This window comes from Mobula hypostoma, chromosome 13, assembly GCF_963921235.1.
Source record: "Mobula hypostoma chromosome 13, sMobHyp1.1, whole genome shotgun sequence".
Classification (NCBI taxonomy): Eukaryota; Metazoa; Chordata; class Chondrichthyes; order Myliobatiformes; family Myliobatidae; genus Mobula; species Mobula hypostoma.
The window spans coordinates 90784239-90810183 of record NC_086109.1 but is presented as its reverse complement, the minus strand read 5'-3'; the positions used below and the strand labels follow the sequence as shown (position 1 = coordinate 90810183).

Genomic DNA, 25945 nt, shown 5'->3' with positions numbered 1-25945 from the left:
ATACGGACCAGGTAGTATCGATTTCTTGTATTATTTGAGGCACAAGTTCATGTAAAACCTTCCATAAATATTCCTGAAATGAGCATTTTTGCAGAAAATTGATTTTGGTATATCTCAGATATTTCCTCTAGCAGATAATATGTAAACTATATATCCATCTTAAAATACTTTTGCTTGCTTTTTTGCTGCTCATTAAATGATCTCTCCTTATGTGCACCTTGCTCAGCTGGAAAAAATTATTTGTTCATCAAAATGGTCTAATTCTGATGATACATGATGGAGATATTTAGATTTCCAACAGAACTATTTGCATAATAACCAGGAATGGAAATCATGTTTTTTTTTTGCTTCCAACCGGGTACCAGGTTTTTTGTTTTGGCTGAGATGAGAAAGCAGCATAGGCTATGGGCTGAATGTAATAGTATCTTTTAAAAACTATTTAAAACTACAGGGGACCAGCAAAGAAAAACATCTGGTAATTGCTACATTTTGTATAGGGCTTATCACTTGCTCTGCCACTAGAGTGAAGCACATATTCATCCAGGAGAAGTGGGGTGGTGGTGGGAGGGTTGGAAGAAATCGAATTGTCACGGTGAGATGATCAATCAAGATTGACAAGTCCTCTAACATGCTATTTGTGGCATTGGATTTCTGAAATGAGACCAAACTATAGATTCCAATATTCTTTTATATGTATAAAAATACCTCAGTGCGTGGTACAAATAGATTCTGATAAATATGTTTGGTCAAATAAATATTGCTTAAATTATTTTAAAAGGTTGTTACTTAGTTGCTGTGTACTGAGAATAATTTAACTTTATTGATGTTGGTGCTTTTATTAATGTTTCTCTTTTTTTTCCTTTTTAAAATGGTATTCATCAATGCCATTGCCCCAAAAAAGCCAAACATTCAGGAGAACTGGGAAGAAGATTAATGATAACTGAAATAAATTTTGTTGTAGTTGTTCCTTGAGTTAATGAGTGCATATCAACCGTTGGTTCAACATTATACCTAGTAATGCCATTCTTTTTCCTACCACCCACCTCATCACTTCCTATTTGAGTGCCCCACACGAGGTCATTAGGGCTAGAGTCACAGAGCACTACAGCATAGAAATAAGCCCTTTGGCCCACCTAGTCCATGCCAAAATATTATTTTGCCTAGTCCTATCCACCTGCACCTGGATTATTGCCCACCACCCCTTCCATTCATGTTCTTATTCATATTTCACTTACATGTTGAAATCAAATGCTATTTAAAGTGGCTTTTTAAAAAAACTTCTACACTAAAATAGATGTGGCCCATTTCTCAATACCAAATTTATTGATTCTTTACTGATATGTAATTTGTTATCCTCATTCAAGAGAACGATAGATTAAATGTATTGTTTAAAGTAAAATAATGTATTAACTGTTGTAATTTGCTGTTATTAATTCTGGCAATGGATTTCTGTGTTAAGTGCATGCTCAAGGGTTAATCCAGTTCCTGGATAATTAAAATAGTTAACAAATGAATGTTGAAGTGGACAGGCTCTTAGCATCTATGTTTATATTTATAGTTTTGATTTTGCGTGTTATTTTTTACATATAGTATATATATACACACATACTATTAGTATTCTAATGTTTAAGTGCAAGATGGAATTGCTTTCTTTAAAATGAAAATTCCCTACTCAGGTTTCTGAGCTCCTTTTCCATCATTTTCAGCTGCTAATTTTGGTGTCAATCTCATTTCTTTCAAATGATTCATTTTTAACAAATTTGTAAATGGCCCTGATTTGTTCTGCAATTTAGTCAATTACTGTTTCAGCCTGCAAGCCACCTGGGAAACGGAACATACATGGCCTGAAGGTAATAATTTCAATAATTGTTTCAGTAAAGTTGGGAATGGATTTGTAATGCTGTGTTCCAGTTATTGAAATGTCATCTGAAAACCTTGGCTCTTCAAACTCTGACAAGCAGGGGGTCTCTTGTTATACAAAGTAGGGAATATTTCCCATGATTTAATCACACAGCTGTGAATTCTTGTCTTATTTCCATTGAAGCAATTAGAGTTACAAAATAGGTTATCGCTTTTAATTTTTTATATTAAACGGTGGTTAAATTTTTGTAATGTACATTTTAATGAGGGACGGAAAGTGATATGATTAAGAAATTATACTCATTATACAAACTTCCAGTGTTCCTAAGGAGATAAAATGAATTCTCAGCTTTCAGGCAAATTTTACTACTTCTCCATTACCTGTTGCGTTGATGATATGCTGGAAACACTGGAATGTGGAGAGAACAACAGGGAGGAAGATAGCCATGCATTCATTTTACTAATTAAATTTATATATAAAAAAAGAAAATGGGCCAGTACCAAAATTATCATGAAATAGAATGATTTTTTTCCCTTCCTGGTTAATTTAAGGAATTGATTCTTAACAACACTAAATTGTCCTGTGCCCTTCTCTTGTAATGGTAACAATATTCCCACTCCTGATAACTATTCAGTAATTATTCTTAGAAAATGTGCATAACCAGTGAAGATATCTTGTTACAGCTGTAATGTGGTCTTTATTAAGAAGAATGCTGACTCTCTCTGCTCTTACATATTCACTTTGTTGAAGTTGTAACATTTAGAGCTATACTTAAGCCAAATTGATGGATTTAGGTGAGAAAAAGATAGCAAAATATTTAGTTTTTCCCCCTCAGTCTTCAGTTACTATGGGCCAAATGTTGAGTGGGTGATTAAGCATGATTGGGTAGGAACTGTATATAAATAATTTAAATTGAATGAATATGTTTTCTTTTGTTGTATTTTTTCATCATCCATCTGAGAGACACTGTGGCCCTGTGCTCAAAACAATGTCAAAATCTGCATCAAGAAACCTTAAGCATATCGCACAGCTTGGAGCACTTTTACCAAAAGATACCTAATTAGGAAGAAAGGCTTGTTGATGCTTAGTTTTTTGTCTTGAAATAAAAACAGAAAATGATGCCCCCATTAAATAAGGAGAGAGGAAAACAGTTAATTTTCCAGGTTGTTGACCTTTCAACTAAGTGTTAAAAAGACACAGACAGAGATACAGATGAGGCAGTATTGCTAAGGAATTCCAATTATACATTTAAGATGACTTCAGGGTGATTGAAGGTTGGAATCTACAGGATGTCAGATTTATTTTTGTTGAGGAATAAAGAATTAGAAAGAAAGTGGGGTAAGGCCATGAGGAGATTAATGAGTGAGGCCAGGAGTTTTGAATTAAATGTCCATAGGAACTGCAATTACATATGGAGTTTAGCATTGTCGTGAATTGATTTTGTTAATGCATAGATTGTACATTTTAAACATCAGTTCTTGGTTGAAACGTGGTAGGACAGCACAAACTAAATGATCACCAAGTCTGTTTTAGTAATGTTGACTGAGGAATAAATCCTTGCAGAGATAATATAAAAAAGAAATGAGAGAACTATTTTAATGGGGTAAAAATTAAAGCATTTCTGGGACATCTTTCCTTATGTATGATTGCTTATTATTCCCATTCTTTCACTACCTAATCTAATCTGGCTGTTTATCTGTCTCTTATTAGAAGAATTCATATCCAACATCATCTTGAACATGAGATATATAATCTTCCAATGAAATATAACTCCACACAAAAGAATTCTAGTCCCTTTTCATCGACTTTATCTTTCTTCTTATTTTCTTGGAGGGGGTAAATCAAAGCATTATTGGGACAGCCTTCTGAAGCAAGACATATTAGAAGCTTAGGCATTTTCCAAGCATACGAAAATGATAAGATATTACATTATGATTGGAATATAATGAGACGGCAGTGTGCTTGAAAAAAATTAAAATTCAAAGGTATTCCACATGAAGTTATAAATTTACAAACTTGTAGTGATATAACTACAGTAAAGTCTATCTTTGTCTTTTACTCGTTATCTCCATGTATGTCATATTCAGTATCTCCACATCTGCCTTCTAAAAACATCTTCGGAGATCTTCTCATTGACCACGCTGGTTAAGAGATGATCTGAGAGCAGTCTTGAAAAATATGAGTATGTTCAGAAAAGATGGACAATGAAGTATTTCTGCTTGTGAGTACGAAACAAGGAGTTAATAGGGGTGTGGAAACAGTGTGGAACTTGCAACCAGGCAAGTGTGCTTGAAGTTAAGAGCATTAATACTTTTAAGAATAGAAACTAGTTAACTCAATAAGTAAAAAAATAGAAGGATCTGTTAATGAGTATGATGTAGAAAAGTGGAAGAAGGATCTGGTGGAGGATTGGCACCAGTCAAAAATTGCTAATTTCTGAACAAGCATCAGTCTGATTATAGGTTGCCTGGCTCTTCCTAAGAAAGTGGCTCGGAAGGAAGTTAAATTTGTTGAAAAAGGAGTGTAGCTTTTGTTAGGGAGTCACATTTCATAGGAAGATGATGAGTTTATCTTGACATGATATTGAGCAAGAATTTCCCAAGGTGAGACAGTTAGACAACCAGATTAGATGGTGGAGGGCTGTGTGTAACAAGCAATCATATGAAAGTTGACTTACTACTCAAGTCAGCATGTCGATAAAGAATGGGGCTAAAGAGGAATACTTGTGGCACCCTGGAGGTAACAGCTTGAGGGAAAGCTACAGCAAGAGTCGAGGTGATTCCATTTTCAAAGGTGGTGTCAGACAAGAGAGAGATGGAAGTGCTGATGAATAAATGACCTGAAGGATTAACTCTGCTTCTCCATTTATTTATTTTTATTTAGAGGTATAGTATGATAACTGACCTTTCTGGCCCGATGAGCCTGCACTGCCCAATTACACCCAATGGACGAAATAACCTATTAATGCTGACATCTCTGAAATGTGGGGGCAAACCGGAGCACCCAGAGGAAACCCATGCGGTCATGGGGAGAACATACAATTCCTTACGACAGCAGATGAATTGAAGCTAGGTTGCTGGTGCTGCAATAGTATCAGGTTAACAATTATGCAACTTTGCTGCCCCACAACTCTCCACAGTTGTTATCTGTATTTTTCCAGAATATGCTGTTAATAGATATGTAGATAGATCTGTAAATCTAGATACGAAGCTTTCCAACAGTTTGCATTTGTAGTTGTGAACTTCCCATAATTCAGGACATTTACAATGACAGGTGTGTGAAAAGGGGCCATGGGATCATTGGGGACCCGAGCCATCCCAACCACAATCTATTCCAGCTGCTACTATCTGGGAAGCGGTACCGCAGCATAAAAGCCAGGACCAACAGGCTCCAGGATAGCTTCTTTAACCTGGCCATCAGACTGATGAACTCACGCTGATTTGAGTGTACTCTATATTACATTGACTGTTCTATTTATTATAAATTATTATAAATTACTATGATTGCACATTGTACATTTACCTGGAGGCGTAACGTAAAGATTTTTACTCATGTGTGTGAAGGACGTAAGAAATAAAGTCAATTCAATTCAATTTGAACATTTATATGTTCCATTCTAACCAGACAAAATGATTTAGAAACCTAAGTTGTTTATTTCCTAGAAGTATCTACTAAATACTTGTTTATACCAATATAATTTTGGATATATTCCATCATCCTGCAACTCATCATACATATATTTTGAAAGATTAATATGTTTAACATCATAATATCATTAATGGCCCAATTTTATTAGAGTATTTATTTTTCAGTAAGTTGCCACTATTCAATTAATGTAAACAAACTTAAGACAAGAAAGAGAATATATGTCAATCTAACTAAAATTCCCATAGATTATCACCAATATTAAAATTGCTATAAACATATTGTAATTATTTTTCTATCCACTCTACTCTTCCTTCCTGGACTTCAGAATCAGGTTATTACCACCAAATTGTATGACATGAAATTTGTTATTTTGCAGCAGCAGTATAGTGCAAAGATAAAAAAAAGTTTACGTTACAGAAATTGTGGAATAAAAGACAAGGTAGTGTTCACGAAGGGAAGAAGCTATTCCTAAATCTTTGAGAGTGTGACTTTGGGCTCTTGTACCTCCTTCCTGATGGTAGTAATGAAAAGAGAGTGTATGCCTGATTGTGAGGATCATTAGTGATAGATGCCATCTTGGGCACCACCTCTTGAAGATGTCCTGGACAGCAGAGACTGTTGTGCCTGTGATGGAACTGGCTGTGTCTTTAACCCTCTGCAGGCTATTGCAATCCTTGGCATTGGAGCTTCCACAGCAGGCTTCATGGGGTAGGGAGTTATCCCTCCTTGGCATATTTTAAAATGATATAACAATAGCAGTTTGGGCAGAATCTTTGAACAGGAAAATAGAATTAACATTTAAGGTTCAAGACCTTTCATCAGATGTGGAAAAAATTGAAATAAACTGAATTAAAGATTAATGTGATTGTCTGCCATTACTTGAAAATCAAGATGTCTAATTTGATCACCTTCCAGATCAACAGATTAGCTCTGATAATAGCCCTGAGCAACTTCTTTTCAAAAACTGCAGCAAGAACTAACACTGTCACTGATTATTTCTCCTATATGTAAACAATTATAAATGTTTGAAGTGCAGAATAAGTCAGTTAATAATTAAGAAGTAGAGAGGGAGTAATTCTTTTCAGTATAACCATCTGTTGGAACTGAAAGTAAGATTCTGTTTCTGACAGTCAGTTTACCTGTTGAGTTATCTTTCCTTGTGTGTTCTCATTGAGCTATTATCTATTCTCAACATTTCTTACCTCCTGAATTCTTTACAAGTAGCTTCATTGTGTCTGACACATTAGAAATTAAAACTTTTGAGGGTCTTTTCTGTAGGTGAGTTCATTAAAGGATGAGACAGACCAGTATGTAGCTTCTTAGTAAATCATATAGTTTGCTGGGCTTAAATATCTCATCTTCAGGTTTGTATTTTTATCAGGAAAATCAATGTGGCTGTGACACTGGCCTGAATATTGCAAAATTAGGTGGAAGAAAGCTACTTGGGGGTTTACTAAATAATACCATACAATTTACTATATAAATTTAACTTGCCAATGTATTTTTAAAACAAAATACATAATGTCCACCTACTGTTTTGTCTCTTTTGCATCTGAAAAGCACAAGGCTTTCTGGGCCTATTTCCATTTTTGTTTTGAAGTTTAATCTGTCCTTATAAACCATTGCAAACATCAGAGCAACATATAAAAAAAACAGGTTACATATGTCAATTGCAATAAAAATCTCCATTGATTTTACTTACAATCAGATAATTTTTGTTCCTATTTGCAGATAAATGTAAAAGATGGTTAGAATTACCATCTGTCTTTCCTTTGTCCATTCGTTTTTTGTTCTGATCAAGCTGTACATTGTGCAGCCAAACTCCAATTTCCTGGCAACTTTTCATCCAGATTTTTCTATCTGATATTCATAGCACAAGTGAGTTTATTCTAACTGCTCCCTTAGCTGGAAGATCTCCAGAGCTTTCCATTAAAATTCAACACCAGCACAAGGGAAGGAACATTATTGAAATAAATGTAAATTACAAAAAACTGTAAATGTTCAAAATCTTCATCTGATGGAGGATGAGTACCTGAAGAACCTTTTCCCAGATGCTCGTTCTCCGTGCACTTCCAACATCTTCTGTATTTGTTACAAAAGTAAATACATAAGCCTCTGATGAAGTCATATCCAAATTAATTTTTAAATTCATTATCCTGTCCTTGCTCTCTGCTTTTCACTTTGTAAAATGTGGCAATACATACTCTTGGCTCTGTACTGCTAAAATGGTCATAACTTGTGTGAATGAAAGTCCTATGGAAAAATAATCAATTTCAGTTGTTTTTAAAGAAATTTTTAAAACAATCAGTTTTTGCTTTAGTTCAAGTTCAAGTTTAATTGTTATTCAACCATACATGAATACCTATGAGTTTAGACAAACAAAACAGCGTTACTCCACAGCCAAGGTACCAACCTTCATACACAGTACAAGTCACATATGGCAAGCATATGTAAGATGTTTATGAAATGACGCCAGTGACCAATGCAACCAATGGCAACATCCTTCAGACAGTTCACGAAACTACTATTACTTCTTCATCTTTTAAGTATGCTTCTTCTCCTCACCTGTGATTGAATGCAGCCTTTAATTTCCATTTTGATGATGTATCTTTGGGCTACCTGAGCGCTGAGTGTGGGGCCATCATTTCCTAATGGCGGAATACAAACATGTGGTTGGCTCCGTTACTCGCCAGCTAAACCGTAGAGCAAGATTGAAATTGATGAGGATGAGAGTGGAAGGCAAGAGGGTGTTCTGCACTGCCTGCCCATATTTGACTGACTGGTATCCCTCTCACTGCTGTCAAAGGAAGGTGCAGAATTCTTGGGCCTCACACTGAAAGGTTTTATCGTGGCTGTGGGACTCTGTAGTTTGATGTTTAGTGTCTTCAGTGCTGAATGCACATCGTATCTGTGGACTCATTGTTCTGGAAACCTCTGCAGTTCATGTTCCGTGTGATTCTCGTTACTCTTCCTTTGCTATTGACATGATTTGATCAAGGTACCTCAGCATGGAATGGGCTCTGTGACTGTGGCCTGTAGTCGTTGACACAGCGCTAAACTGAACTGACTTGGTAGCTGTCACTCCTGGATTGCTTTGGGGACTCTGCAGTTTAATGATTAATATTTTGTGTGTTATTTGCTCACTTTTTGCTTCTGCAAGATTTGTTCTTTTTATTGCAAATTGGGTGTTTGATGTTTTCTTTAAACTGGTTCCATGGTGTTTCTTTTTTGCATAGCTGCCTGTGGGAGGACGAATGTCAGCGTTAAATACTTTACACATTACATACTTTGATAATAAATGCACTTTGGAACTTTGATAGCAAGCACGTATAAGATTGCAGTAAAATACAGTTACACAAAAAAAATATATAGTTAAGTTCCTGAGTCCATGAATGTTACAGCAGTCTGAAGTCAAACACAACACAGCTTGACTTCTGTTGAGTGAACACTGGGGGCAGCACTGACTCCAGCATGGGTGCCACACCACACCACTTCCAGCACTCCAGTGGAGCTACTTTGATGCCTCTCCCGGGCGGTTGCAAAGAGGCGATACCACAGCTTGAGGCCTAGTCCTCACTATGACCAAGGCCATATAGTTTCCTCACCATCCAGCAATAAATCAATGAATTGGACTTGCAATATTCCACAGCACCAGTGTCCAACAAAGTTTTGCGAACACAAGGAAAGTGACTAAGTCAGTCACTTGCTGTTAGACTACACACCTCCTTCATGCACAAACACCTCCCTTATACATATCTAGAGCCATCTTTTAGTGAAGGCAGACATTGATAATGAAATCTCCCCTTTTCTAATACCTAAGGGTTGGACTGATAGTAAGCAAGGCAAATGCAAAGTCAGCATTGATTTTGAGAGGACTAGAATGTAAAAGGAAGATTGCAAAGCGAGGCTTTATAAGGTATTGGATTGCATTTGGAGTATTGTAAGTAACTTTGGCCCCATTTCTATGAAAGGAAGTGCTGGCATTGATGAGCAGCATTTCATGGCTTTGGGCTTGTACTTGCAGAAGTTTAGTACATAGAGCGGGAGTGTAGAAAATGTTTCCTTTTGTGTGGGACTCAAGGAGCAGAGGAATCAGCCTTAGAACAGAAGGACATCCCTTTAGAACAGAGGTAAGAAGGAATTACTTTAACCGGAGGGTGGTGATTCTGTTGAATTCATTACCACAGGTGGCCCTGGAAGTCAAGTCACTTGGTATATTTAAAGCAGAGTGGGGTGTCAAAGGTTACAGGGAGGATGCTGGAGATTGGGGTTCAGAGGGAAAATAAATCAGCCATGATAGATTGGCGGAGTAGACTTGATGGGCTAAATGCCCTAATTCTGCTCCTATGTTTTATGTTCTTATGGTCTTACACCAGTACACCTTTTGTCGTACCAAGGCAGAGTGTGTTTGGAGGCCAAAATCCAAAATGTGTAACTGTAAATGCTTCTAAAACTTGGTCCTACCTAGCACGTCAAAGCAATAGACAATTTACAACCATCTCGATTAAATGCTCTAAGAGGCTTCAAATCCAATGGAAGGCTAAACAAGTCAATGTCAGTATTCTCCACCAAGCTAACGTTTCTTGAATCGAGGACCAAATGGTTCCAGCGGTTAGACCTCGTCATTTTCATGAATAATTCCAGATTCTCGCAACAGAGTCTATTCTGAATTCTGTTGCATATAGAGGAATAGATTCAGAGATGTTCTCAAAGCCTCCATGGGAAGTACTGTATCACTTCTGATTTAATGATAGCCCATATCCACTAAGAAAGGACAAAAAACATTTGAGATGGCATTGAGAACATCAAATTCATTCACCAAGGGCATACAGAAACCAAGTATAAGTAATGGAAGAAATGCAGTGTCTCTCAAATTGCTCATCTACCACACACCTCTGGTCCCATGATGGCCTCATTAGCCACATCTGAGCCCCCAAACTGAGTGGAAGCAAGTCATCCTGAAACCCAAGGGACTGCTTAAGAAGAAACAGCAGCAGCTGTGCTGTATAAATATGAATAACCTGCAGGGAATAGTTTAAATCTGATTAAATTAATTGATATACGTTTAATTATTTCAATGTTTTAAAAGAGGTTTAGATATTGTAAGCCAGTCTTTCTATTCATCTTGGTCTTATTCATAATTTCTAATATGCTTTTCTATGAATTCTGTGTATGTGAACTCATATGAATGAAACTAGAAAAGCTGTACTGCATGGCAAGACAGTATGGTATATTAGGACACTAGTGTGCCATGATCCTGAGTTGCACACAAATTTCCTGTTTCCCTATTTTTACAGTGGATGGGTGTTGAGATCTAGAATGGGGATTTGAGATGTTACTGCGAATGGTGTGACCTGCACATCAGAGCCAACTGAGTGTAAATGCCCAGGACCAAACTCGATGGGCTGAATAGTCTAAATCTACTCCAATGTCTTATGGACCTGATAATATATATGACTCGAGGCCCTGAAGGTGGTATTGATGGAGGTAGCAAGTGCTCTGTTTATAATCTTTGGAAATTCTATTTATTCTAGCATAGTTCACACAGATTAGAAGATATCAATATACTCCTATTGTATAAGATGGAAGTAAGAATGAAAATAGGAAACAGTGGAACTTTTAGCCTGACATCAGTAGTAGCGAAAATGCAATAATGTACTATTAGGGAAGTGGTAACACTGCAATTAGATAATAATAATAGGATTGTGCAAAGTCTGTATGGATTAATGAAAAGGGAATCTTGTTTGAAATTTCTTGTAAGAGTCTTTTGAGTCTGTAACTAGCAGTATAAATGAAGCCAGACCAGTTGATTTAGTGATTTTAGGCTTATTGTCAAGGCACTAACAAGGGGTTATAAAGCAAATTATACAAATCAGAGTACTGTTAGATGGATTGCAGTGCAGTGAAGTTTTACCAGGTTAATTTGAGAGGTGGCAGGTTCATCACATGTGAAGAGATTAAGTAGAGTCACCCTATATTCTTGACTTTAGAAGAATGAGAGGTGATATCATTGAAGCATACATGATTTTAATGGAGCTTGATAATTTAGCTGTGTAATTGCCATTTTCCTTGGCTGAGGTATCCAGAATAAGGAATCCATAGCCTCTAAAACAAGGAGACATACATCCAAGGTGGAGATGAGAAGAAATTTTTTCACCCAAACAAGAGTAGATTTTTGGGATTCTCTATGGAAATTTGTGGAGGTTCAGATTCTGAATATATTCAGAACATTAATCAATAGGCTGATGTGTAGGACAGTCGTGCTGAGGTAAAGACCAGTAGAGTGGAACAAAGAGTTTAATGGCTTTATCCCACTATCTCTTATGTATTGGTGAAAATCTGTAACATTCACCATTTAGTCTTTGAAAATGAATATCATTTCTTCATAGGTACATTTGTTTTTGCCGTTTCCATTGCATATGCCTATATTTTTTATGAGGCCGAGCTGGAAGCTTGCTATCCAACCCAGCACAGATGGAAAGCATGCAAGGAGCCAGCTGGTTGGATTCAAACTTAGGACCATTTGTTTCAAAGTTAGGTGCTGATGCTACTATACTACCAGCTGGCATAGGTATAGGTGGAAAAAGGCTTAATTGTGGTCACAATCATTGACAGAAGTTGCCATTGCCTCCAGAGCCATGTCACTAATGTATCCATATAAAGCTGGTGATTAGCATGAGAATAAGAGGTTAGATCTATAAGTACTGTTGGAGTGTTTTTCAAAACTTGAGAGTAAATGTGCCTATATATAACACACTGATGCATTTTTAAGTAAGGTTTGTACAATGGTATTGAATTGCAGCATAAAGTATTGATCTTTCTTATTTCTGTAAAGTGATTTAGTATGCTAACGTCATTTGCGAATAGAGATCACGCAACCATCCGCATACCTAGCAACAAGCCAATTAACCTTCGGATGGAAATGAGAAATCTATGGTAAATTACAGGTTAATTAGACTGCTGTCCTCAGCCCATGAATGACTGATAAAAGCTCCTTATCTGCCTGCAGGTAAATACACGGGCAGGGTCCTCTAATAATAGCTGCCCAGCAGTCACAGAAGGCCTTTCGAACAATAGGTAAGAGTCAAGAGCGTAATCAAAAATGGCTTATGAGATATGTTCGCTGCATGATAACTAGTGATGCTAGATTCAAAACTGTTATACAGTATAATTTGAGAAGTGTTTCTGCTGGGAATTCTTGAGAAAAATGAGAGGAATACAATTATAAAAAGCAAATGATATTGGAATTAATATTTATCATTGCTTCTGTCATCTCAACTATTACTCATAAAAAATCTAAAATTTGCTATTCTGTTTTCTCAATTTCAAATTGTGTTGATGGTATTGATATTAATATTTAGATTAGTTTCAAACTCAAATTATGAACGTGCAAATTATTTAATAAATTTGCATTATAATTTGATGATAGTATTTTTCTTTCTATTTGGTTTTGCTGTTTTCTTCTCTCTTTAAGCAGAAACGTAATTTCATGGATGTGTGTTGCCAAATGTCATCTTGTCCACTTTGGGGAGTTTGTTGTTTAAGCCTCTGTGGTAGTTGTCAGGATATTTTGCTATGGACAAACTGATTGTCATGCCTGGTATTGTCTACACCTGGCATGTCCAGGTTGTGGCAGGGCTTATGAGATACCAGGAACACAAGCTGAATTTTAAGCTTCTGCCGTGCTGGAAGAGAAGTTAAAAATTGGAAACGTTATTACCATCATTCGGCAGATTTCGAAGTTCCCACCTTAGACTTGATCTGTTAATGTGACAACTTCCATACTTACCCATGAGTTGAGTCTCATTGGAAGCTATTTATTTAAAGCTATTCGCAGAAACAGGCAGTGGACACTCACTTAAAGAGATTAGATTTATTAGTTTTATTTGCCACCTTTGCATTGAAATATCAAAACATACAGTGAAATGTGTCATTTACAACAACAACCAACATGGTCCCAGGATGGGCTTGAGTCAGCCTTCAAGTGTCGCCTTGCTTCCGGTGCCAACATAACATGCCCACAACTTGCTAACCCTAGTTCGTACATCTTTGGAATGTGGGAGGAAACTGGAGCACCTGGATGGGACGATGTGCAAACTCCTTATAGATAGTGGCGGTATTGAACTCCAGCCTTATAGCTGATGCTGTGAAATATTATGCTGACTGCTACACTACCATGCTGCTCACTCAGAAAGCATCCCACTAAAATATGGCAATCTCTTTAACATGCACTTCCTCCTTTTTTTCTTAACTTGGTTGCTGTGGCTCACCTATTTGGTGATATCCCTGTCACCCAGTAGCTCTGATCTCATCAAGTTAGCTGAACAACCTACATCAAAATTTTCTCACTGCAAAATTTTTAATTGAGTTTTTAAGCTACGTAAAAATTGGAAGTTGGAGGCCAAAATATTATATATGCTCTTAATACTTTAACAGTGGTATATTTTGAAATATTTGAAGGTATCACAAATCAGTAATTATACTTTATTATCTGTTGAAACGTTTTACTTTGTGAAATAAAATCACATTTCAAGGATTCTTTTCAGTTCAATTGTGTAATAATAGCAAAAGGTGAATGTTGCACTATAATTACAATCTGTTTATTTCTATTTAGGCTATCAGAGAGGGAACACAAAGGTTAAAAATACCTTTTGAGTAATGTTTGCTTGTTAATGACTTGAAGTTCTGTAATTTAAATCTGAGGTATAAACAACGTTAATAACCTTTTCATAACTGCCTTTGCTTTAGCTTGAAGACATCATCTGCTGAACTTAAGAAAATACTGGCAAATGGGCAGGTAAGTCTTGGAAAATTACAGTATGTTTAATTGATGTGTAATTTCCTACTAATCTGCTGAGAATAATAGTGGTCTTATGAAGCATACTGGAAACTGCAGATTCATTTTACATTTTGGATACTGTCTGAATATAAAGTGACATGCCTTACTAAATAATGAGCAATTACTTTGTATTTGTTTTCAGCCCATGAACCTCCAAGACAATTATCCAAAGTCAATTCTTGTCTTGGCTCAATTCCCATTCTCTATCTGTACAAGATAATACAAGGCATAGATGGAGTGGGTAGCCAGCGCCTTTCTCCCAGAGTGGAAATGACTAATACCAGAGGCATAATTTTAAGGTGATTGGAGGAAGTATAGGGGGGGATGTCAGAGGTTTTTTTATGGAGACAGTGGTGGGTGCATGGGACATGCTGCTAGGGGTGATTATAGAGGCGGATACATTATGGACATTTAAAATACTCTTAAACAGGCAATGGATGAAAGAAAAATGGAGGGCTCTGGGGGAGGGAAGGGTTAGATTGATCTTGGAGTTGGTGAAAGGTTGGTACAATATCATGGGCCGAAGGTCTTGTACTGTGCTTTGCTGTTCTGTGTCCATGCAGTCCAACTCCTGCACTACTGTTTTGCACCAAGACCACTCACCTCTCCTTTCCTTTCTTGATGATTTTCACTACATGGTGTAAAGAATAATGCAATGATTACAAAGTGGATTGAAGTAATATGCAGAAGTAAAGTTGGTAGAATCTCAGGTGGTGACGAGAGGCCGTACAGGAGTGAGATATGCCAACTAGTGGAGTGGTGTCACAGCAACAACCTGGCACTCAGCGTCAGTAAGACGAAAGAGCTGATTGTGGACTTCAAGAAGGGTAAGACGAAGGAACATATACCAGTCCTCATGGAGGGATCAGAAGTGGAGAGAGTGAACAGCTTCAAGTGCCTGGGTGTCAAGATCTCTGAGGACCTAACCTGGTCCCAACATATTGATGTAGTCATAAAGAAGGCAAGACAGCGGCTATACTTTATCAGGGGCCTGAAGAGATTTGGAGAGCATTCTGACAGGCTGCATCACTGTCTGGTATGGAGGAGCTACTGCACAGGACCGAAAGAAGCTACAGAAGGTTGTAAATCTGGTCAGCTCCATCTTGGCACTTGCCTACAAAGTACCCAGGGACAGCTTTAGGGAGCGGTGTCTCAGAAAGACAGCGTCCTTTATTAAGGACCTCCAGCACCCAGGGCATGCCCTTTTCTCACTCACCATCAGGTAGGAAGTACAGAAGCCTGAAGGTACACACTCAGCGATTCAGGAACAGCTTCTTCCTCATTGCCATCCGATTCCTGAATGGACATTGAAGCTTTGGACACTACCTTGCTTTTTTTTTAATACACAGTATTTCTGTTTTTGCACATTTTTAAATTCTATTCAATATATGTAATTGATTTACTTGTTTGTTTATTATTTTTTTTATTATTATTAGTTTTTTCTCTCTCTGCTAGATTTTGTATTGCATTGAACTGCTGCTGCTAAGTTAACAAATTTCATGTCACATGCCAGTGTTAATAAACCTGATTCTTGATTCTGATTCTGATTTGTTGTTTTACGGCAGCAGTACAGTACAATACATTAAAAAATATTATGTTACAATAGGAAATATAAAAAATAGTGCAGAAAGAGAGCAAAATAGTGTTCATGGACAGTTCAGAATTCTGATTGCAGAGGGGAAGAAGCTGTTCCTAAAATACTGAGTGTGTCTTCAGACTCCTGTACTTTCCCCATACTGGTAGTAATGAGAAGAGGGCATATCCTGGATGGTGAGGGTCTTTCATGATGTATACTGCCTTTTTGGGGCATCACCTTTTGAAGTTATACTCAATAGTGGGGAGAATTGTGCTCATGATTGAGTTGGCTGAGACTACAACCCTTTGCAGCTTCTTGCTATCCTTGCATTGGAGCTTCCACACCAGGCAGTGAAGAAAACAGTCAGAATGTTCTCAACCACACATCTGTAGAAATCTGTAAGTGTCTTTAGTAACATATTGAATCTCTTTAAACTCCTAACAAAGTCAAGCCACTGGCATGCCTTTTTCATGAATGTGTCAATGTTTTGGGACCAGGATAAATCCTCTGAGATGTTGCCACCCTGGAACTTGAAGCTCCTTATCCTTTCTACCACTGAACCTCAAAGAGGACTGGTGTGTGTTCTCCCAACCGGCTCTTCATGCAGCCACAATCAGTCAATTCCTTGGTCTTGCCGACATTAAGTGTGAGTTGTTGCAACACCACTGATCCAGCCAATGCACCTTACTCCTGTATGCCTCCTTGTTGCTATCTAAGCTTCTGCCAACAATGGTCTCATTGGTGAATTTATAGTTGGCATTTGAGCGGTGCTTACTCATACAGCCATGAGTATAGAACAGCAGGCTAAGCAACATCCTAGACATATGCCTGTGTTGATTGTCATCTATAAATATAAAGGTCATTATTGTAAGGTAATAATTCACTTTCTCTATATGTGCTGGATGACATGCTGAATAATTCCGGCATTTGCCATTCTTCCCAACACCTACAATTGTTTTGTAGTTCAGATACTATGGAGTGTGGCGCGTGGCCAAGCGGTTAGGGCGATGGGCTCATGATCTGAAGGTCGTGGGTTCGAGTCTCGGCCAAGGCAGCGTATTGTGTCTTTGAGCAAGGCACTTAACCACACACTGTTCCAGTCCACCCAGCTGAGAATGGGTACCGGCAAATGCTGGGGGTTAACCTCGCGATAGACTGACGTCCTATCCGGGGGAGGGAGTCTCGTACTCTCAGTTGCTTCACGCCATAGAAACCGGCGTAAGCACTGGCCTGATGGGCCACAAAGGCTCGGGACAGACTTTAACTTTTTGAGTTACCATGGAACATTAAAATTTGATCTGGGTTATTATTATACATGGAAGTGGAGCGTGTAGTAGCTTGGTTGTGGCAGCAGCAGCCAGATCTCTGGCACTGAGTCGGGTTCTGCAGTGCAGAAAGGAGGGTAGAAAAAGAGGAGAGCGGTTGTGATAGGGGACTCGATAGTTAGAGGTACAGATAGGAGGTTCTGTGGTCGTGACAGAGAATCCAGGATGGTTTGTTGTCTCCCGGGTGCCAGGGTCAAGGATATCTCTGATCGCTTGCATGACATTCTGAAGTGGGAGGGTGATCAGCCAGATGTGGTGGTGCACATCGGTACCAATGACGTAGCAAGGAAGAGTGAGGAGGTCCTGGAGAATGAGTTTAGAGAGCTTGATAGGAAGTTGAAAAGCAGGACCTCGAGGGTGGTAATCTCAGGATTGCTACCTGCGCTACGTGCCAGTGAGGGTAGGAATAGGATGCTCTGGAGGATGAACAAGTGGCTGAGGAACTGGTGTAGGGGGGCAGGGTTTCAGATTTCAGAATCGTTGGGACCTCTTCTGGGGCAGGTGGGACCTGCACAAGAGAGACAGGTTATACTTGAACTACAAGGAGACCAATATCCTTTCAGGGAGGTTTGTTAGTGCTATTGGGGAGGCTTTAAACTAGATTTGCAAGGGGATGGGAACCAGAGTGCCAGAGCTGACAGTGTGGCTGGGGTGAAAATAAATGATGTTAAAAGTTCAAGCAAAGCCGCAAACAGAAAGGTTGTAAGTGGTGGTAAAAATCTTCTGAGGTGTATATATTTAAATGCTAGGAGTATTGCGGGGAAGGCGGATGAGTTGAGGCCGTGGATTGACACGTGGAATTATGACGTTATAGCAATTAGTGAAACTTGGCTACAGGAGAGACAGGACTGGCAGCTTAATATTCCAGGGTTCCGATGTTTCAGATGTGATAGAGGCAGAGGAATGAAAGGTGGGGGGGGGTAGCATTGCTTGTCAGGGAAAATGTTATAGCAGTGCTCAGGCGGGACAGATTAGAGGGCTTGTCTACTGAGTCCTTATGGGTGGAGCTGAGAAACAAGAAAGATATGGCCACATTAGTGGGGTTGTATTATAGACCACCCAATAATCAGCGCGAATTGGAGGAGCAAATCTGCAGAGAGATAGCAGGCAACTGCAGGAAACATAAAGTTGTGGTGGTAGGGGATTTTAATTTTCCATATATTGATTGGGACTCCCATACAGTTAGGGGTCTAGATGGTTTAGAGTTTGTAAAATGTGTTCAGGAAAGTGTTCTAAATCAATATATAGAGGTACCAACTAGAAGGGATGCAATATTGGATCTCCTGTTAGGAAATGAGTTAGGGCAAGTGACGGAAGTGTGTGTAGGGGAGCACTTTGGTTCTAGTGATCGTAACACCATTAGTTTCAACTTGATCATGGACAAGGATAGATCTGGTCCTAGGGTTGAAGTTCTGAACTGAAAGAAGGCCAAATTTGAAGAAATGAGAAAGGATGGAATTGGGACAGGTTGTTCTCTGGCAAGGATGTGATCGGTAAGTGGGAAGCCTTCAAAGGAGAAATTTTGAGAGTGCAGAGCTTGTATGTTCCTGTCAGGATTAAAGGCAAAGTGAATAGGAATAATGAACCTTGGTTCTCAAGGGATATTGCAACTCTGATAAAGAAGAAGAGAGAGTTGTATGACATGTATAGGAAACAGGGAGTGAATAAGGTGCTTGAGTATAAAAAGTGCAAGAAAATACTTAAGAAAGAAATCAGGAGGGCTAAAAGAAGACATGAGGTTGCCTTGGCAGTCAAAGTGAAGGATAATCCAAAGAGCTTTTACAGGTATATTAAGAGTAAAAGGATTGTAAGGGATAAAATTGGTCCTTTTGAAGCTCAGAGTGGTCGGCTATGTGCAGAACCAAAAGAAATGGGGGAGATCTTAAATGGGTTTTTTGCGTCTGTATTTACTAAGGAAACTGGCATGAAGTCTATCGAATTAAGGGAAACAAGTAGTGAGATCATGGAAACTGTACAGATTGAAAAGGAGGAGGTGCTTGCTATCTTGAGGCAAATTAAAGTGGATAAATCCCCAGGACCTGACAGGGTATTCCCTCGGACCTTGAAGGAGACTAGTGTTGAAATTGCAGGGGCCCTGGCAGATGTATTTAAAATGTCGGTGTCTACGGGTGAGGTGCCGGAGGATTGGAGAGTGGCTCATGTTGTTCCGTTGTTTAAAAAAGGATCGAAAAGTAATCCGGAAAATTATAGGCCGGTAAATTTGACGTCGGTAGTGGGTAAGTTATGGGAGGGAGTACTAAGAGACAGAATCTACAAGCATTTGGATAGACAGGGACTTATTAGGGAGAGTCAACATGGCTTTGTGCGTGGTAGGTCATGCTTGACCAATCTGTTGGAGTTTTTTGAGGAGGTTACCAGGAAAGTGGATGAAGGGAAGGCAGTGGATGTTGTCTTCATGGACTTCAGTAAGGCCTTTGACAATGTCCCACATGGGAGGTTAGTTAGGAAAATTCAGTCGCTAGGTATACATGGAGAGGTGGTAAATTGGATTAGACAGTGGCTCAATGGAAGAAGCCAAAGAGTGGTAGTACAGAATTGCTTCTCAGAGTGGAGGCCTGTGACTAGTGGTGTGCCACAAGGATCAGTTACTTGTCATCTATATCAATGATCTGGATGATAATGTGGTAAATTGGATCAGCAAATTTGCTGATGATACAAAGATTGGAGGTGTAGTGGACAGCGAGGAAGGTTTTCAGAGCCTGCAGAGGGACTTGGACCAGCTGGAAAAATGGGCTGAAAAATGGCAGATGGAGTTTAATACAGACAAGTGTGAGGTATTGCACTTTGGAAGAACAAAGCAAGGTAGAACATACAGGGTAAATGGTAAGGCACTGAAGAGTGCAGTAGAACAGAGGGATCTGGGAACACAGATACAAATTCCCTAAAAGTGACGTCACAGGTAGATAGGGTCGTAAAGAGAGCTTTTGGTACATTGGCCTTTATTAATCAAAGTATTGAGTATAAGAGCTGGAATGTTATGGTGAGGTTGTATAAGGCATTGGTGAGGCCGAATCTGGAGTATTGTGTTCAGTTTTGGTCACCAAATTACAGGAAGGATATTAATAAGGTTGAAAGAGTGCAGAGAACGTTTACAAGGATGTTGCCGGGACTTGAGAAACTCAGTTACAGAGAAAGGTTGAATAGGTTAGGACTTTATTCCCTGGAGCATAGAAGAATGAGGGGAGATTTGATAGAGGTATATAAAGTTATGATGGGTACAGATAGAGTGAATGGAAGCAGGCTTTTTCCACTGAGGCAAGGGGAGAAAAAAACCAGAGGACATGGGTTAAGGGTGAGGGGGGAAAAGTTTAAAGGGAACATTAGAGGGGGCTTCTTCACACAGAGAGTGGTGGGAGTATGGAATGAGGTGCCAGAAGAGGTGGTAAATGCGGGTTCTTTTTTAACATTGAAGAATAAATTGGACAGATACATAGATGGGAGGTGTATGGAGGGATATGGTCCGTGTGCAGGTCAGTGGGACAAGGCAGATAATAGTTCGGCAGAGCCAAGAAGGGCCAAAAGGCCTGTTTCTGTGCTGTAGTTTTCTATGGTTTCTAAAAGATTCTTATATAAGAAACAGCAGAAGAAAATTATGAAAAGGAAAATGATGTGATCATTGAGCAAATTGAATTGAGCTGTTAGATTTAAACACAAATCAAGAAATTTCATGACACTTGTCAGTGATAATAGAACTGATTCTGATTCCGATCATTAGATCCATTGATTAAGGAGACAAATCAAGTTAAGTTTATTGTCATATACGCAAGCACATGTATGCACAAATGCATTGAAAAACCTATTGCAACAGCATTACATGGCACAGGATTAGAGACACAACATTCAGAAAAGAAACAAATTATACATAAATGTCTACAATAATTGTACAAGAAAAAAAATACAATTAGAACCACATAATAAAAGTTCATTGAAGTGCAAACTAGTCATAAAGTTGCTATACTGAGATTGTGATTTGGGTTGTGCAGGTTAGTTCAAGAACTGAATCAACCAAACTTGAACGTTTATATTGATTAGGATTCATAAGTTGTGGGCATGGAATCTTGGTTCTGGAAGTGTGATGACACTTGCTGACTGTCCCCAGCACATCCTTAGACTGTGTTGGTCATTCTGCAAATAGCACATTTTGCTGTATGTTTTGATGTCTTAATTGTATATGTTCCAAATAAGTAAAGCTAAAGGTGATCTCTTCAAGTTACTTTCTTTATTACTCTTTTACGTTTAATCCAGTTGCAATTATAGTTTTGTAGTACTTTTATTTATGAAAAAGGTATGCAAATAGACTCTGTACAGACATATAACTATGCCTATTGTATCAGAGATTTATCTATTTATTTATTTATTGAGATACAGCATGGAAAAGGCCCTTCTGGATTTTGAATCACACTACCCAGCAACCCCTGATTTAACCCTAGCCTAATCTCGGGACAATTTACAATCACCAATTAACCTACCAATCATCTTTTGCACTGTGGGAGGAAATTGGAGCACCTGGAGGAAACCGACGCGGTCACGGGGGGAACATACAAACTCCTTACGGCAACAGGAATTGAACGCATGTTGCTGTACTGTAAGTTATTGTGCTTACCACTACGCTACCATGCCGTGCGATGCTGAGTCTACTGAAGGCCGTAAACAGGTTAGGTTCAGCGTCAAAGGAACTGGGAAATCTTAGAATTCCTTTTTTGAAGGAATATTTCTACAAGAGTTTTGGCTGATTTACTACCTTTGAAGTCCTTTTGCTGCATGAAAAAGTTTGTTAGGGAATTATTTAATGAGCTACCAGACTTGGGATACCTTTGTTTGCGGAATTTCGCTGGAGCCATGTCTTCTACGTGATATATGGATTAGCTCATTTACTTTCCGATAGAATAGGTTTACAGTAAATTTACCATAGTGAGATAGAGACTGATGCTGTAATTAGTTATTATACAGCTGACACTTCAAATGTGCCACCTTAATTCACCCAGTACCCTTGGACTTTGACCTACCTAGTTTACAGTATGGAGTAGATTCCATAGCCTAGAAATACCAGGCACAGGTCAATGAACATACATCATCTGCTTCATTAGCTTCATGTATATGCTGTTATTTCAAAGCCATATTTTTAACTTGATTAAGCTGGCACTGATTTGTAAGGATGGAAATTCAGCAATATTAAATTAATATTTAAAGCTAAGCCATGTGGTTAGGTGTAAAATATTGGCAATACTTTATTTAATGAAATTGCCAATGTAAGACATTTTTTTGCCTTTAATGGTGTTAATCCCATGTTGCTTATAGTACAAAATGCCACAAATAGTCATGGCTCAGTTAATTCTTTTCCAGACTATCTTGATAATTGCATTTGTCTAAGGTCTGGGCAAATCAGGGCTTTTGTACATACATGAAATCAAGTGTCAGCTCTGCATAATCTATCTCTATATCTATATCTATCAATCTCTATCTCTCTCTCTCTCTCTCTCTCTCACACACACACACACACACACATATCTCATTGTTACTTTGTACACTCACTTGAATGTACTTATTGATACGAGACATGTTGATCTATTCAACTTGAATTTACTAATATGATTGATCCACATTGATTACATATGAGGCCTGTACCATACAAAGGAGGGTTCTGTGTTTTTTACAGCAATATTGCATGATTAGCTCCCATTGATCTAAAAAAGTTTTAAAGAGGAAATTAAGAACAAGATAGCAAATAATGTAAAACAACAAATAGTAGGAGCTTTTATACCCAATTGAAAATTACAGCAGCTAGAGAAATTTGAGAAATTCTAAATAATTATTTTGTATTAGACTTCCTTGCAAAGACGCAATAAAAATATTCCAATAATTTTAGATAATCAAAGGGTTTTTGGGAAGGGAGGAAGTGAAGCCAGTTTCTTTCACTGAGGAAAAAAAAGGTTTGTCAGCAAAAACGTGGGTTATTCTTCAATCAGCTTTTTCTTCCTTTAGGTTTTGTGTTGAACATGAATGCACATATAAACGCAGAGATATGTGCACACCACACCTGTAAGAGGCATTTTCCATTGCCTAGTCAATTAACAGTGACCTCGAGTTCTGAGTTCTAAAAGTATTTACAGTTAACATTTGATGTTCGTGATTTACTTATGTACTAGTTTAGGCCAGTGGAGAAATCCCATCAGTCTCATTCCTTCTGTCCTTCTTTCCCTATAGCCCTGCAACTTATTCACTCACACATATACCCTTTATTCTTATGCCACCTACCAGGACTAGGGGGTAGTTGATTAACCTGCCAGCTTTGGGTTGGTGGGAGGAACCACTCTGCAGAAGCCCACATGATCACATGGTTAATGTCACACTCTACACAGACAAAGACCCAAGGTCAGGATTGAACCCAGACTTCTGAAGCTGTGAGGCAGCAGCCACCATATACTGTATATTATACCATGCTTATTTTGCTAGTTAAATAATTAAGCTCTGTTTTTAAAAATGGAACAAATTTCAGAAGATTTTTAGTTTATTTCCAAGACCTGGTAGAGTATTGTAACACTATTACAACTCCAGCAACTTGGTTTCAATTCTACCACTTTCTGTAAGAAAGTTTGTATGTAAGCCCTGTCACTTTGTAGGTTTCCTTCAGGTGCTCCAGTTTCCTCCCACCTTCCCAAGACATAGGTTAATTAGTCACATGGGTGTAATTAGGTGGTCTGGGCTCATTGGGCTGGTAGGGCCTGCTATTGAAATAAAACAAAATAAACAAATTGACTTTGTCTTTATTCTATCAAATAGCCATTTACTCCAGTGAGTAGGTCGAGTTAAATTAAATATTTAGGGGAACTATGGGTAGGGCATTGTAAGTGAAATATATTGCCAAGTAAAGCCTGTTGCTCCAGTTGCTCCCAGTATTCAAAGTACTCTGTATAGTTCATTTTGGTTCAGATATTTCTGATGATCAGATCATTTACCTTCATGTGAAATAGATGTAGATCAAATTAATTTATTTTTTTTAATATTGTAGGTACAGTGAAAAACACAGCTTTATGGGGCACCGGTGTGACAGAGATGTTGTCGCTTGTCCTTACTGATTGTGGTCTCAGTGTTGAATCCCACATTTGGAGATGAGTTTTCTTGAAATTATAATTGCAGACCAAATGGCCAGTTGTACATTGTAAAAGTGGGAGTTTTTAAAATATAGCAAACCAGAAACTTAGTTTGACTTTGTATTGAATACATTACTATTTGCTGAGTGTATAGCCAGAATGTCCAAGACAAATGGTGGCTACCATAAGTGGTCAGTTCCAGCACTGCATTCCTGAACTAATGGACCATTCAATTGTTTTAAAGTATTTTAACAGGTGCTTTGGAAAAGTCTGTTACGTTTTTAATAATTGTTTACATGTAACTTACTGTTGACTTGTGCATTTAAATTGGTCACAGTAAATAGATTCTAATGGTCCTTTTAAGGTAGTGTGCAAAGATGAAGCATTTTAAGAGACCTTTGAGGAAGGAGGGCATCCGTCCATTGTGATCACGCTTGCTTATTAAGTTGTATTGACTGAGACATCTGTGTCACTGCAAATGAAAGATGCTTATTGATTTCCTAACTGCTGTTCACATTCCCCTCGCACTTTTTAGGATAAAAAGTTAATCATCTTGGATGCGTATTCATTGTCTGTGAAGGGAATGGGCTAAGCCTTTCTGGCATTTCATGAATCAAGTTGTTCAAGTTGAATGTGTCAAGCAGACAATTACCAGCTTGCTCTTTACGCCTGTCCCTTGATATCACCTGTAACAGAGTAGCCTAATGGAGGGATGTCCCCTTGACATTTGATAGTAGTGGCAGTGCTCCAATCTTGTTTGTTTGCCACAGAATCAATTCAGTACAATTCAGGACATAATATAACCAAGCATTAAAAATGTGCTATCTGGTAGTTTAACAAAATTACCAGTGACAGTTCAATATTGACTTCATATTAGATGTTAAAAAAAGTTAAAATTATGATTCTCTTGCTTGTCATTGGGAAAGTCAGCTATTGACAGGTTGAAAATAGCTTTTTGCCGTGTTTCATTGACACAGGTTATGTGATATAAATATTTATTTCATATCTGTCACTCACTGGTAATGCCAACCATTGATTCCAGTATTGATAAAGTGTCAGTAGTTCATAAGAAGCATTTGCCCATATGTTTTTGAATTACTTGATGCAGTACAAAATATTATTTGTTGGACTTCCTCCACTGCCCACAATATTCTTGAAATTGTTACTATAATGATGAAAAAAACTGCGGGGATTGTTTTAACAAGTTTTCTTTAAATTTAAAAAATAAGCATATTGATATTAAATACAAAAGAATTTTACATACATTAAGTGTTAATAAATTTCATAATATTAAATAGTTGTTTAGTAAATCAATTGTGGTAAATATATTTTGATATTATATAAGGCTTTAAAATCTTGTTATAATTTGGCAATCTTACAATATTAGACATTTTGCCCCCCCCCACTATAAAATGTAATTTATTTCACCCCTTGTTGGTTTAGGTCAAAAGAGAAAGCCAATAGTAGGGTAGGTAATTGCTAGGTGGCATATAATGCTTTGAAAATGAGACTCTGGAGCTTGAGCAATTTGCTAGGATTGCCTTGAGATTCACTTATAGTTAAAAAGTTTTGTGATAAATACAT

General features: G+C 38.1%; 1 protein-coding gene across 1 annotated transcript in view; it reads left to right on the top strand.

Annotated features, from left to right (window-relative positions):
- The window catches only part of map2k5 (mitogen-activated protein kinase kinase 5), a 327453-nt gene that overhangs the window by 74384 nt on the left and 227124 nt on the right, over window positions 1–25945 (top strand). The window contains exons 5-7 of the mRNA XM_063066162.1: window positions 1810–1850; window positions 12519–12586; window positions 14258–14306. Coding sequence (XP_062922232.1) covers window positions 1810–1850; window positions 12519–12586; window positions 14258–14306 — 158 coding nt within the window. The remainder of the gene's footprint in view (window positions 1–1809; window positions 1851–12518; window positions 12587–14257; window positions 14307–25945) is intronic.